Source organism: Annulohypoxylon maeteangense, assembly GCF_022496945.1.
Source record: "Annulohypoxylon maeteangense strain CBS 123835 unplaced genomic scaffold GGS22scaffold_14, whole genome shotgun sequence".
NCBI lineage: Eukaryota > Fungi > Ascomycota > Sordariomycetes > Xylariales > Hypoxylaceae > Annulohypoxylon > Annulohypoxylon maeteangense.
Genome location: NW_025953261.1, coordinates 291,857 through 306,119, shown reverse-complemented (window position 1 = coordinate 306,119; position 14,263 = coordinate 291,857). Strand labels below are relative to the sequence as shown.

General features: G+C 49.0%; 4 protein-coding genes across 4 annotated transcripts; 1 reads left to right on the top strand and 3 right to left on the bottom strand.

Annotated features, from left to right (window-relative positions):
• Positions 1–499: 499 nt before the first annotated feature.
• GGS22DRAFT_190749 (uncharacterized protein) lies at positions 500–770 on the bottom strand (the record flags this gene model as incomplete). Its single annotated transcript, XM_047965021.1, has 2 exons — positions 500–599; positions 661–770. 2 exons carry the CDS (start codon positions 768–770, stop codon positions 500–502), a joined length of 210 nt encoding a protein of 69 aa, XP_047816603.1.
• A 4,076-nt stretch (positions 771–4,846) lies between these two features.
• On the bottom strand, positions 4,847–6,731 carry GGS22DRAFT_40404 (uncharacterized protein). Its single transcript, XM_047967002.1, has 5 exons — positions 6,478–6,731; positions 6,358–6,414; positions 6,124–6,210; positions 5,940–6,062; positions 4,847–5,878 (listed from the first exon to the last, which is right to left on the bottom strand). Exons 1-5 carry the CDS (start codon positions 6,562–6,564, stop codon positions 5,087–5,089), a joined length of 1,146 nt encoding a protein of 381 aa, XP_047816602.1. The 5' UTR covers positions 6,565–6,731; the 3' UTR covers positions 4,847–5,086.
• A 248-nt stretch (positions 6,732–6,979) lies between these two features.
• Positions 6,980–10,787, top strand: GGS22DRAFT_168672 (exocyst complex component Sec5-domain-containing protein). The gene is made up of 4 exons (XM_047962204.1): positions 6,980–7,562; positions 7,619–9,711; positions 9,766–10,728; positions 10,770–10,787. The coding sequence occupies exons 1-3, from the start codon at positions 7,235–7,237 to the stop codon at positions 10,504–10,506; spliced, it is 3,162 nt and encodes a 1,053-aa protein (XP_047816601.1). The 5' UTR covers positions 6,980–7,234; the 3' UTR covers positions 10,507–10,728; positions 10,770–10,787.
• Positions 10,788–11,005: 218 nt separating this feature from the next.
• GGS22DRAFT_40400 (uncharacterized protein) lies at positions 11,006–13,901 on the bottom strand. Its single transcript, XM_047967001.1, has 2 exons — positions 13,163–13,901; positions 11,006–13,094 (listed from the first exon to the last, which is right to left on the bottom strand). Exons 1-2 carry the CDS (start codon positions 13,842–13,844, stop codon positions 11,458–11,460), a joined length of 2,319 nt encoding a protein of 772 aa, XP_047816600.1. The 5' UTR covers positions 13,845–13,901; the 3' UTR covers positions 11,006–11,457.
• Positions 13,902–14,263: the final 362 nt, after the last annotated feature.

Sequence of the window (14,263 nt, the reverse complement as noted above, 5' to 3'; positions counted from 1 at the left end):
TGCGGTTCCCCCTTCCGTCCAATTGGATACGACAACCTTTTCTTCCTCACAGTTTTTCACTCTCCCCAAATCCTCATCCCGCATTCTCCAAATCCCATTAGGTGGTAAGTGTACCATGTACTGTACTTTATCTCAAGTAAGATATCTGATAGGCGTGTGGGTGTGGGTGATATTGCAGCTGGGGTGGCACAAGCTGATGCGACAGCCGAATCAGCTCGAGCCGCCGCTTCGGGGAGTCTCCAGATAATGCCGCAATCAGGTGGCCCCAACTGGTTTTTTCTTTTTTGCTCATTATTTTTTGGTGTGATTTGTGATGTAAGTGGGTAATTCCGTGGGTAGACGTTCCAAATCGAGAACAGCAAAAGACCAATCTAGCAATGTGCTCGTGTGACAAGGTGGTAAATGACGGATGCGGAAACGGGGTTGCGCTCGGGGATACCCATCTCCATCCCATTTCATGTACGGACTGATGAAATGGGAAAATGAGGTTTGGGAACGTCTAAAAAGACGCTTTTGAGCTCGTCGATGAGGTTGACGAGGTCGAGAGGCCGGAGTCGGTACGTGAGATCCCGGGGGCTCTGACGACGCGAGCGCGCTCACTGGGGAAGATGGTTTCAGTGTTTCGTTAGGTAATAGATATAAGAGGACAGGGTAGCTCACTATGAGGCTCTGTCCTTGTGTATCTGGCATTGCCATCGACCACCTCCGGTCTTGATGGTGAAAGCCAAGGGCTTGGTGTCGACGATCTGCTTGATATCTACGGAAGGCATATTGAATTGATAAGTATGTAGATGTTTATAACTAGGTGGTTTTTTTTAAGAAACTAAGTTATAGGTGAAACCTGGGTTGGTAGGTTTAGATAAGTAGAAGAGCAGATCGAAGAAGAGGCTTGAGAGCGGAGATTGGTCTTGGGGAAGTGTTTGACTACAGGATACGAAAAAGAAAGTTTCGAGGAAGGCGACGGGACGGCTATATATAATCTTCACAAAAAGACCGGATTCTCCGGTTCCCCCGTCGAGCACATAGATACCTACACGTGCCTACATGAGACTAGTTGGACCCCTAATCTAGTGGTATATTGTACATTTACTTTTGTTCACGCGGCTAAGTATTGTTGTATATGTGTAAGTGTATAAGGTAATCTCTAGTAATCTCCAGTAATAATAATTACAATACTAAACCCAGCGCCGGATGAGTGATTTTGTTAACTGAGACGCAGCCAAACGTATTCGGAAATACCCTCTCTCGCGCGCGCGAGACTACCTTGTGTGGGTACCGTATTTTGGGGCTCCGCTCGGCTGCTACTTTGCTCGATGCGGCGCTACTACGTCGTTAACTGGCTGCAAGTTTTAGTGTACATAGGTAGGTTGGTAGGGGTCTATCTAGGGGGTGTGTGCGTGGAAGGGAATAGGAAAGCTCCCGATCTCTAGGTACCTGCTGTAACTAGGTTTTGACGGAAATCCTTAATTGTTATTTGTTCGGCTTCTTGGACTTCTTGGACTTCTTAACTGCTTGGAATAGTTGTACCAACATCAGACCGCTTAAAGCCCCCATCCTCATCCCCCGTGTCCACACATATAGTACTTTATACATGACTACCTTGTTCGTCGCGGGCAAAGATGAGCGTTGCCAGAATTGTCACGCGACATACATATGTGAGGGTTATGCATGATGCAACCTGACTTCCACGTACTACGCAGCTCAGCTTCGATAGCTTTCCGCTTGTTGGAAGACCGGTCGAGATATTCTTAATACGCCCACACCTTTATTAGTCGGTATTTTAACTGCTAGTTAATGAGCGGTATGGGATTGATGTAATCCGTACATCGTCAGAGGACCAGAGGTTTCCAAGTTTCGCGGGATAATCACAATTACATATTGACATATCGTCATCGCAGCTCCTCCTGTTCCTCAAGCTCCTCATCCTTCTTCCTTGAAAAAAAGACCGAGAAAGCGCTCTTTCTAAGTTAGGCATAGAGGGGGCTCTAAATCTGCCACTAATCGACCTTAGCAGCAGGTAGATACGGGAAAAAGGCTTAACTGGACTTGGCTGCTGACGGACTTTAAAAGATGGAAGGCCGTCCAATTATAGAACGCCGATCCCACCAAATCGCTCAAGGTGTGCTTCTTGCCCGTCCAAACTCTCAGTAGAGAAGGTTCATAAGGGCGTTCTGATCTTGCTTTTGATCTCGAAATATGCGTGATGGTTGCTCGCGAAATCCGGCTTGGCAGGCACGCAGAATGAAGCAAAGGCGTCTAGGGCGTCATGGATGTTTCGCTCATCTCACCTAGCAGCCTAGTACATGTTTCCCTTTCTAGAAGAAGCCTCGAGAGGTGTAGATCTGCAATACATGCTTCTCTAGGTACATCATTTAGTTGGTTAGGTACAGTAGTGCGGGAAATCGGTCGGGATGATCTCAACACCTGGGCGTTGAAAGGACAAGAAAAGAGAAGAAGACTTGGATTTCTTGGTGTCGGACACTGGCTACATGTACGATGTACGTACCTACACCCCTGTCAACGATTTCCCTAAATGGTTCGCCCGACGTTCCGTGATTGGATGACGAAACTTTAGCTAGCCGGACTCTAGCCTCACCGGGACTAGTCCAAGTACTTCCGTATATCGACGGCGTCTCATCTCCGTGATATTTCCGCACCGAGTTTGAAACAACCAACCAGCCTACAAAATAAGATGCATAAACTAAACAGACCAAATTCACACCAATTCGCACCAATTTGCGGATAGGCGGAGAATCAAACATGCAATGGTGAGGATCAACTTCTCTCGGTGAGCCTTTTGTGCTATCCAGTCGCCCCAATATTACTGCATAGTGTGTCTCCTGAATGATTACACATTGCAGTCTTACATTAGCAGGTTAATTACCTCCACATCCCCATTTTCTATTCCCCAGCCCTGCTGCACTGTCCGCCTGTTGTTGATGTCCAATTAAGGATGTCTAAGGATGGAGAGGAGGCTAAACCTCCAAACCCCATGTTTTAGACGACCATGGTCTGGACGGTCGATGTCTTGGGATTTAAAACTAATATCATTGGACGAATACGAGCACGATGATACTTAGCCAAAGTGCCCGATGCAAATTTGTCAATTTGTTATTTCTTCTAGGCAGTCTTGGATGTGTACATCATCTGCCCGTCTACGGGAGTACTTTTCTGTCCGAGGCTTTTTTTAGTCACCGTCTATTAGGGAAAGGAAAGCACCTCGTGATAAAGTACACGCCCCTTGAGGCATTTCCCTAGAATAGGAACCCGATCACACTCTGGAAAAGCTGCAAGATGGGAAGAAGATTTCGCGATCATGCAAGTCTCGAAACTTACCTATCACATTCGCAAGAGAGAGAAAATCTTTCCTTGAAACCGACTGGTTCGATCGATAGGCAGACCGTAACACTACCTAGGTAAGGCAGGTAAGCAGGTCAACGAGGATATTGGGTTTCGAGGTTGTTTCTGACCGCGTGCAATTATCTCCTAGGAAGGGTTGCACGACTTGCACTACTGGTAAGCAATCTCGATAAAGGATCTCGTGTACTGTTGCTCAAAAGGCTGCAATATATCGAATGGAACCGTCTTCTCCACGATGATGGGCTGAGATACGTCACCGCCGAAACCTCAAGGAGAATAAAAACCTTTGTACGCGGTTCATCTCGCAGAAACCTGCCCTTGAGACCAAGCGGAACGGGAGGTTATTCGGCAATGGCGTGAAGACGCGGGAAGATGTTGCTTTGCGGCCCAGCCCGTTCGGCTTGGAGCCCGAAACCCGCAACGCGCTGTTGCAGGTCCGGGGGCACGCGAGCTCAGCCAGTGGTTTTACGAGGCCACACGCGGCTTTCCTGATAATACCATGTACGACACGCAAGTCGTTGATGAAAGAAAATATAATCTGGGGAAGCTAAATGGCGCGCATTCGATTCCGTCCTCTCCAATAGTAGAATAGGGGTTCTGTGCAGGAATCTTCGATGCCTGAGCGCTACTTAACGCACGCGCTCTCTCTGAACATCGATTTCGATGCTCTGGACATCAACCTATAACCCGCAGCACGTGTATGACTCGAGAAAGATGAGTGAGCGAAAGCGAGGCCCTATACCTAACCTCCAAAACTTGCGATCGTGATTTCCCAAGCTCATCTTTCGGTAACCTCGTCTAAGCTTCAAAAAATATCAAACTTTGACGACTTTGTCTGTTCACACATCTATGCTTCTATCTAAAATCGTATAGCCTATCCAATTACTCATATCCCTTCCCTATTCATCCACATCCCACGCCCCCCCTATCTAGGTACCTATCCAGGTCGCCGAGGGCAGATAGCCCGCGCATACCGATTCCGACATGAGAAAATGCCGCAAGAATCATGCGAGATAAGACATACATATCCTGATACCCTTGGCGCATGTACAGGAAGCAGTCATGGTACGATATAGGTCGAGGCGACCAAGTAAGAATAGTGTATCGACTGTGGCGAGCTTTCGATTACTTGTCTAGCGGGCATGGTTTTTTGAAATCGTATCCCGTTACGGCTGTTGGGGGCACAAACGGACGGGCGATCGGTTTAAGGTTCGATACGTGTCACCTCAAGTCCTTCGTTGAATAATTTATAGGTATAGGACGGAGCTGAGTACGCTAGGATCGAGCTTGGCATGCGCCGCAAGCTGATCTGAGATGTTGGGCTGATGTCTTACTACCGTCTACTGGCGGGAGGAGGTAAGCCTCTATGTCGGTCGGGTAAGATTGTTCCTTCATATATCCCTATGACGTAGAGCTAGGGACGACAAGACACATAATCGGGTAGGATATGGGATGAAATCATGAAAAAGAAAATCTTTAGACGGACCCCCCTTTCATTATGAAAAAAAAATCATGTTGAGATCTCGAGTTAGGAGGTGTAAGTAAATAAGTAAGTATGGAATACTAGTTTCACGATCCCGCAGCTTACACGATTCACCAATAGAAGCCAAATCTCGACTTCAGTCATGCAAATTCGTTCCCATTGTTGTACACTCTACAAGCGGAACTACCCAGCTCCCTTCTAATGGACGCCACTATTGATGTATGATGGATGATGAAGAGGTATCTACAACTTGGAAATGATAGCCGCCGCATACTCGCCAGTCTTCGCCTTTCCGCCGAGGTCGCCCGTCAGCGACTTTCCTTCCGCCAGGGTGTCGAACGTGGCCTTCTCGATTCTGTTGGCGTAGTCGGTCAGACCCATGTGCCTCAGCATCATCATGGAGCTGAGAAGAAGAGCTGTGGGGTTGGCGAGACCCTTGCCAGCGATATCCGGCGCGGATCCGTGCACGGCCTCGAAGATAGAACACTCGTCGCCGATGTTGCCTGAGGGAGTAAGACCGAGACCGCCGATGAGACCGGCGCACATGTCGGAAAGAATGTCACCGTACAGGTTGGGCATGACGAGGACCTTGTCGTTGTACGGTTGGGGGTCGGTGACCATCTTCAGGCAGGTGTTGTCCAGCAACTCGGCGTCGAACTCGATACTAGGGAAGTCCTTGGCGACTTCACGCGCGGTCTTGAGGAATAGACCGTCGGACATCTTCATGATGGTGGCCTTGTGGACGACGCGGACCTTCTTGCGGCCGATCTCCTCGGCGTGTTGGAATGCGAATCGTAGGACACGCTCACTGGCCTCGCGGGTAATGAGCTTGATGCTCTGAACGACACCATCGACCACAACGTGCTCAATTCCAGAGTATTCACCCTCGGTGTTCTCTCGGATCAGGACAGTATTGACGTTGTCGTAGTTTGTCTTGTAGCCGGCGACGGATCGGCATGGTCGTAAGTTTGCGAAGAGGTTGAATGTCCGTCGGAGGGTGAGGTTGAGGGAGACGTGTCCCTTGCCGATGGGGGTCTTATGGAAATAATTAGATTATTGAAGCAGCGCGCGCATAAATAGGCGGTCGTAGACTTACGGCAAGGGGACCCTTAAGGGCAACCTTGTTTCTTTGGATGCTCTCAATGGTTTCGGAGGGGATGGTAGTCTTTCCATCTACCAGTTTAGGGGTAACATCGACGGGCTCCCAGCTAATGGGCGTCTAAGAAGACAAGTTTCAGTATTGTACCTTGGCTTTGAGGAGAATCGAGCCGTCAACCAACCTTAGCAGCCTCGAAGATATCCTTCACAGCTTGCGAAATCTCGGGACCAATTCCGTCACCCTCGATAATGCTGACCGGGTAGCGGCCCTATAGTCCATCTTATTAGTGAATTGTCCTCCAAATAAATAACATCAACTAGCCAATGCCAATGCCAAGACCAAATCCAAGTTTGAGTGATTTTCCTCGGTCGAATTGCGCATGACAACAGTCGCATAAGACGATCGTAACACATACATCAGAGCCCTTTACACCGGTGAACTTGGCGACTTTGTCGGAGTAGAATCTTTGGTTCTGTAAAGAAAGGATGGGTTAGTAACCGTGCCACCCAAGTCGAAACTCTCACTGAGCGCCCACCTGGAAGGATAGAGTTGCGGCAGCTCGAGGGGCCGCGGTTAGGCATTGGCGCCGCAAAGGTGCGGCGGCCGTTCGAATGGCCAGCATTATATAGGATTATATGTAGGAGCTTTGGGTATTATCGGTGGGCTCCTGCGAAAAGTAAAAAATGCTGGCGTATGGAAGAGGTTGTCGTAGGAATTGTTTTCGATTTCGCAACGCAAAGAACCTTGGAAGCACTTTTGCGGCTCGGGTGGTATCGGACGGACGGCTGCTGCTTCTGAAAGATCTGATAACACCAATGTGGGTCCAGATTTGAGCCGAATTAATTGGGGTTTCCATGTTTTTGCCAGAGATTTCCCGACGGCTACGTAACATCGATCTTACCTATCGATACCTGCATTAGCCACCAATTACATAATGCTCTGCACTGTGGCTGCATTTCGCTATGCAGGGGTTGCGTTTTAGTTTGATGTCAATTCCAGGTTGCACAGACGTAATATCGGTTTACATAATCCCTTCTACCTTCTATGCGACAAGTTACAAGTTACAACACCTCTATTCATCCCACCCTTTACACCTACATACCTACCGATCCGCACCTATTCACCGACGACCTAGCATTCTCTGAGAGTGCGCGCAAAACGAAAACTAGAAGTTACATACGATACCATATCCGTACATACCTAAGTTGACGAATGGGAGGATCCTAGGATTTGGCCGGGGCCATATACTATTGCCATAAGGCAACGATCGAATAGTAGAAGGTGTAGGAATCATGGCGGACTTCGATAGGAACGTGCTGGAGTTCTACCAGCTGTCTACACCATTCCCCACTGAATGGCCTACGGAGAAGGACAAGAGTGACGATTCGGATAGTGAACTAGAACAAAAGAAGCAGAAAATCAATCGAAGGAAATCCCGATATCAAGCACTCGAACGAGCTGTTAGCAATAGAGCTAGTATTGTCCAAGGATCTGAGAAGTCGGCAAATGGAGTGAGCAACTTGGTCCAGAAGGATGAGCCCGATCCGTTGGGGACGTCGGATAGCGTCGTCAGAGCATTGAAGTCATTGGGAGTACCGGTTCAAGATGATATTCGTTTACGTATGTTTAATGTGACTATATTTCCTATTGGTCCAAACTTACCAATGTGTTCATAGGGAATCGCTTCCTCTTGTCGTCCACGAGCTTCTCTCCTGCGTTGTTCTTATCCCAAATGCATGCGGCTGCCGATACCCAATCCCTATTGAACGGTCTCGAGGTGCTTTCCAAGTCCATTGACCAAAAGTCCGCATCCTTGAAAGTCCTTGTCGAGTCCAATTTCGAGAGATTCGTTCGAGCCAAAGCTACAATCGACAATGTTTATAAAGAGATGAAGTACAGGGGTGTTGAACCTCCATCTCCCATAATTCGCGCCCGTGGACATTCCCGACATGCTAGTAGGAGTAGTTTCAGGAACAGCATGGGCGGTGCCGCACTCGGTACAAACCCACTAGTATCTCCTGTCCCTGATATCACCAAAAAGAAGAATGCATTGGTTAAAGAGAGCGATTACGGAGTCATGGGCATCAAGACGCCCTTGTTGGACGTCGCGGCAAAGGCTGAAGATGTTTGGGGCCCTGCGCTCGGTGGTCGGGAGAAGGAGGAGAATCTCAAGACCGTTTCGACCTCGCTTGATCGGTATAAGGAGTACATCGAAGCAAGTTCCAATATTGCCGATAGTATTAAGAGAAAAGATTATGAAGCCTTGGTAGAGGAGTATGTCCGCGCCCGAAGGTTCGCAGATGAAGCGCGGAAACTTGTTGAAGAATTAGGCTCGACGCCGCCGAGTGAGACGCAGACATACCAGATTCTTCTCGCGGCTAGAATGTGGTACGACGTCGAGGAACAAATTCAACTCTTCAAACGCGACGTATGGAGGAGGCTTACATCGCTTCATACGGTGAACAGGGCAGAAACTTTGGCCGGCCAACCACAAGACCAACATATGGAATTAATCAGCTTATTGCTAGAACTTGGTGTTGATGACAATCCGATCTGGGTATGGCTTCTAAGTAGGTACGACTATCTGAAGGGAAAGATAGCTTCGACCGGCGAACGGGCAAAAGTCGAGATCGAAGTACTTCGACGCCGTCTAGCAAACGCTGAAAAACCAGCACCTCAGATGATGGCTTCACATCTGAAACATCTCGGCCGACAATCGGTTGATAGTAAAGCCACCGGATTGGATTCCGCTGACGTCATCGAATTATGGGAGAAGATGCTAGCCTTCTTATCAAGTCTCCTATCCGCCCAGGGTATTCTAGGAGAGGTAGTAGAATTCTGGCAAACTGTCGAGAGCTTTATCGACGGAAAAGCACAGAAGTCGTTACCCACAGGTTACAATGGCGAATCCCGCGACCATCACCGGCTTTCTCAGCAGGGAACTGTTGATTTACAGAAAGGCACTGTTGAATTAGTTGATATGATACGTTTGCACGTCTTTGAATTCTTTGCTGGTGCTCCCCCCGAGGATATTTCGCTACTCTTCTCTCCGTTGCCGCCTTCGCCCGGAACTCCTTTGTCAGCAGGGCTGACACCTACTAGCGCACGAGACCCTCGTTTCAACTTCGATGCGAATAATCTACCTCCTCCATCCCCTAAAAGAGGCGAACCATGGGAGAAATTCGCATTCTGGCCGCCGACTTCCAATTCGGTTAGCGGAGTACACTACCTATCCAAGATGCTTAGCTTGGTGGGATCTGGCGCATCCGAGATGGCGAGCGTAGCTCCTGTCAAGCAAGAAGATGCGAACCAGGTTGAGATGTTAAAGACCCTTGTTGGTGCTGCAAGAGAGAGGTCCGTCACTGCGTTATGCGCTGCGTGGAACAAGGACGCCGAAAACATTAAGTATGTCGAGGATTGGAAGCGCACCAAGGAGATGGGAGACGTCACGCGCATGCCGGCAAGCTTCGCATCATTCGAAGGCGCCTTGCTCTCTGGGATGCAGAAGATTCTCTACATTCCAGAGGCAATGGCTAAGCCTGGCTCCGGGGGTATCGTCCTTGCGCCGCCGTCAAAGCTCTTACAGATGGTGCGAAGTCAATACGTCACGACGCTTTACAAGGCCCTTAGCGGAATGGTTGAAAATGCGGAACGCGCGATTAAGAAGGCGGATGATGAGTGGACTGCCGATGTGGACTTGGTTGTAGCATCCGTCAGCGATAGAGCGTCCCTGACTGTTAACTCGGGGACCGTCGACGCTGGTGACAGGGTAGGTTTTTTCTCATTTCAGTTGTGTGTATTAAAATCGCTAACAATATTATAGAATGTTCGCATGCTCTTAACACTCGGCAACCTCCATGCCCTGCGCACCAAGGTAGTTCCCAACCTAAACGGCCAGTTTGAGAACGCTTTCTCCGTAAAACTCACCGACGAATCCAAAACCATCAAGGACGTCCTCGGCCAAATCGACGCCCGCCTCTTCCAGACATTCACACGCCCCTCGCTAGACGCCCTACGCAAGGTCATCCGTGCCGGCCTCGCGGACCCTAAGTGGGCTCCACCTAAGCCCTCGGAAGTCAAACCGTACGTCTACGAGGCCCTACTCACCCTCGTGCTAGTACACACCCAAGTCTCCACGACAGCCCCCAGCATGACACACCAAGTAATATCCTACCTCCTCGAGCAAATCAGCCGCGAGCTCCTCGAATGCCTCAAAGCGCGCCCGAAATTCGACCTAGGCGCACTTATGCAAGCGACCCTCGACGTCGAGTTCTTCGCTCAAACCCTCAGCCAGTACACGACCGAGCGCGCGTCAGGCATCCAGGGAGAAGTCTACTCCATGCTCGACTCCAAGACGGATAACCAGGCCAGGGCCAGGTTACAGGATGAATTGCCTGGAATGCGCGAGGTCCTGAAGAAGCTTAGGGAGCAGAGCAGGAGCGAGTTCGCGTGCTTTAAACGGCCTCGGCGGAACGGTGGCGGCGCCGGAAGCGGCGGGTCTAGTACTGCTACTGCGGGGTCTGGGGTTGGGCCCGGGACTCTGGAACGTACGGCTACGGGCTAGGCGCTTGTTAGACGGCGTACGGGAAGGGGGAGCGTTGGTGCGAGAGATGCTGGTGGAGGAGGAGAAGAGGGGAGTGGTGATTATAGAATCGCGGGGTTCCTTAGCCCGCAGCGGTTTGTGGCGGCTAGACCCCCGATCCAACTCCCTGTGCTGGCGGATACCGAGGCGTATGTGCTTGAGTTCAGGCTTAGGGCTTGGAAGTTGGGGGATAGTTTGTAGAGGGGATGAAGATGGAGATGGGGGTAGAAGAGTAGATGAGGGGTGGAAGATGAGAGAAGAGGTAGGAAGGATGGGGAGGGGGGATTAGGACATAGGACAGACAGACGGACATGATTATAGTCTTGGAGATTAGTTATATTATGGATGACACAATAACAATAAGAACAAGAATTCTGTATAGAGTTAGTTGTTGGTGTTTTATGGTCCTAGAGACCCCATATCACTATTATTATCATCACAAGCACGACATGTCACAATCATAAAAACACTTCATAGTATTGGGTGGGAATAGGAGGGCAATCATCAATTAATGAGTCTATAGCCAGGACCGGGTTCCCGCACCCCAAAAGGCCAATTTATGACCAAGGGAGGGTACTACAAAAGTCCAAACCGAAGCTAAGCAAGCCTCCAACACCACCCAGTCATGTACTCGTATAGTGGTACATTATATGCAATTGCAGTAGTCGTCTTCGTAGCCGTAGTCGTAGTCGAGAGAGATCAAATTTGACGCGTCGCCGCGTTGAAAGAAGAGGAAAAATCTCGACGGTGGTTGGTTGGTGGAAATCAGAAAGTGGGTATCTTGGTCAGAACTGCAACTTTTGTCTCCCAAGTAACGCCGATTGGTATAAGGGAGAATGCGAATTCGTTGGTAGTATAGCGTAGCGTTACATCGTGAGTCGTGAGACAATGTGTCTTCATGTATCTAGAGATTTAGAGAGGTTGAGAGAGCGTTTATTGCTCTTCCGGAAGTAGAATCTTGGAACCATATAAGAACTCTAATGAACGAGAATCTTCTGGTTGGAAGTTTTGGGGGTCCTGGCGGGACTGGAGATAAGATTGGGTGATTCCTAGATGCTGGAAGTATTCAATCACACGGCTATCCTTAAGGGCCGTGATGGGAGAATCCGGACCCTCGGCGACCAACTTGGGTAGGAAGTTCCGCACCTTAAGTAACACTCTCAGCAGATCGGCGAGCGTGTCTCCTTGTCGCGTGAAGTTGCTAGGAGGTCTCTCCAATGGCCATTTCGGCCGAAGGTTCTCCTCCTCCCAGACTTTGAATGCCCAAGTTGTCTTCTCGATGCAGTTCAAGAAAAGAATAACAACTAGGAACATGGGGAACCCGTGCTTAATCTTCCCATCTTGTAGGCGACGTCGCATTTCGCTAAGCAAATTCTTACTAGCAATAGATGCTTTGCGTTCCGCGGCGGCAGTAAGCTGTAGACAGATGTTCGTATATGCCTCACTGTCGAAAGCATCATCTATCCAGTATTCATCAATATCATCATTGGGCGACTTGGCGCGCATTGTCCACTGCCTTTCGAGATCCATAAGCTGGACAATCCCCCAGAGCTCTAAGGCTTTCTTCAAGAGCTCGTCACCGGTCTGTGCAGCGACGGCAACAGCCGTGTCTAGTGTAACGCGAATGTGGTGGGACGGCTCCTGTCGAATGAGCTGGGGGAGAGCATCGCGCATATAGGCTTCCACCTTTCCAGGAATGTCCTCGGCATTGTTGTCTAACAGAAGGATTCGAACGGCGGGATCGGGTGCAATCACATCACCTTTGAGCACTCCTTTCAGCACTTGAAAGGTCGCCTTGTGACCGGTAGTAGGAAAGTGTGATACTTCCACTACCAACCCAGAATTCTCAAGGTCATGGGTACTTTTATACCCATTGATGCGCTTCTGCGACATCACAGCTTGTACTCCAGCGGAATATAAATCAATATCCTCACACAATTGTGCGCGGATACATTCAGTTCTCCACACCCTCGGCGTAGAGACCTTCTTACACGCATCGCATGGTGTGCCTGGGGAACAAGTCTTTCGTAGAATTTTACAGCGCGCACAAGCACCGATTCTGCGCACTTCTTGGACTTGTTTTCGTCGCATGTCATCAAAGCGCGCTCGGCTATGATGATGCTTGCCGTGGTTATTGGAGGTGTTCATTCGACGGCCACCCTTACTCAATGTTGCAGCCATGGCATGACCATGGTCGTTGACGGTGGCCGGAGCATGGATGTCGTCTGATATGTACGTCATTCCATCCCAAGGAGTGGTCGAGCTGGCTGCATAGCTTTGCGAGGCGTGTTGCCTCTCCGGGGAAGGTGGATAATTTATCAACATATCTGACTGTTCATGGTGTTCCTGTTCCTGCGCCGCTCTTTCAGCCAGAATATGGGCATCCATCTGGTGGTCTGCCTGGTGATGGATAATTGGCGTATTATTTAAGTGAGCGGTTGCCGCTGCTGCAACTGATAACGCTGACTGGGAACCATTGTGTCTCTCATGATAATCACGGTATTCATGGAGAAAGACTTCACGAAGACGCCTTTCGGCAGGACCAATCATCTTCCCAGATATACCAACATCTAAATAGGTTTCCTGTTAGAATAAATTCTTTTACCTAGGCAATTCTAAGTTTTCTTTTTCGACATACCTCTGTTATCAATCTGAGTATTATTGTCGAGACCCGTAGGCGGATTATCCAATGTGAATTGCTCGTGAAACTCGAAAGAATTCGAGTCGGTTGCTGCGATAGGAACAGCACCAGGGACACTGGTAGGTAGGGTGGTTGGCACAGTGTTGGTGGCGTCGTGTGTTGTCTCGGAATGATCATCATGCTTCTCATTGGCCTCGATTTGACGAGAGACTTCAGCTAATGTCTCTAGTGGTGTCCATATTTGATTTTGCGATTGTTCCAGCACAGGAGCAGATGCAGTAGGCGCGATAGCAACGATAGGTGAGGCTGGCGCGATCGGAATAGAAGGAATGATGGGGTTGTGATTAGGGATGTGATTAGAATCATTGTGTAGAATATTGCCGGTGTCGAATTGAGAGCGATTCGTGCGATTCGTGGCATTCGTGGCATTCGTGCGATTCGCTGTACTTGTAGGGTTCGCGTTGTTAAGTCCGTTCAATGTAAGGCAAACGTTGACTCGATCTGCTTGAGAAATGGCAGGACATTTCTTAAGTAGGTGGGCGGTCAGACTATCGCTGCGACCTTTAGGAAAATCCTCGCCGCAAGCCTTGCACCTGTGGTGATAACGATTGCTATTGTCATTCAATTTAGGACCGCGTTCAAAGAATTGAACAATGACCTGATTGGGTCGGCGACCCATCTTGTTGAATGCTCAATGTGAGGCTCGTTAAATGTCGTCACTAATGGTGAATTAACATAAATCTGGCAGAATTTGAATGCGGTGAGCGAGAAAAGATGGAAGAAGGAATTGAGTGTGAAGATGGACCATTGAACGTTGAGGATTTCAGCCCTAGTGGGGTAACCAGTTAGCATCTTGGGGAGGAATTCTAATCATCCAGATCACCCCTCCAAACATCCAAGTACCTATGTATTTTCAACATAAGAGCCAATCAAAAAGAGTACGGCGGTCGATAATTGTGGAATCACTGGATAGAAACTTAGGTACCTAGATACCTAAGTGACGATTTGGCCAATTGAATTTCATAGACCAGTCTTTTTACCATTCTAGGAAATGATTTGCCTATATCTTGTTACTAAGGTCAGCTAGGGCGCTTGGAC

What these genes read in the sequence shown, in the direction of transcription:
- GGS22DRAFT_40404 (XM_047967002.1), bottom strand. Translation starts at nt 6,564, where the DNA reads ATGCTGGCCATTCGAACGGCCGCCGCACCTTTGCGGCGCCAATGCCTA. An exon ending in CCGGTGTAAAGGGCTCTGAT is followed by an intron (nt 6,211 to 6,357) that starts GTATGTGTTACG and finishes GATGGACTATAG; the next exon opens with GGCCGCTACCCGGTCAGCAT. An exon ending in ATATCTTCGAGGCTGCTAAG is followed by an intron (nt 6,063 to 6,123) that starts GTTGGTTGACGG and finishes TTGTCTTCTTAG; the next exon opens with ACGCCCATTAGCTGGGAGCC.
- GGS22DRAFT_168672 (XM_047962204.1), top strand. Translation starts at nt 7,235, where the DNA reads ATGGCGGACTTCGATAGGAACGTGCTGGAGTTCTACCAGCTGTCTACA. An exon ending in TCAAGATGATATTCGTTTAC is followed by an intron (nt 7,563 to 7,618) that starts GTATGTTTAATG and finishes ATGTGTTCATAG; the next exon opens with GGAATCGCTTCCTCTTGTCG. An exon ending in CCGTCGACGCTGGTGACAGG is followed by an intron (nt 9,712 to 9,765) that starts GTAGGTTTTTTC and finishes ACAATATTATAG; the next exon opens with AATGTTCGCATGCTCTTAAC.
- GGS22DRAFT_40400 (XM_047967001.1), bottom strand. Translation starts at nt 13,844, where the DNA reads ATGGGTCGCCGACCCAATCAGGTCATTGTTCAATTCTTTGAACGCGGT. An exon ending in TACTCAGATTGATAACAGAG is followed by an intron (nt 13,095 to 13,162) that starts GTATGTCGAAAA and finishes AAACCTATTTAG; the next exon opens with ATGTTGGTATATCTGGGAAG.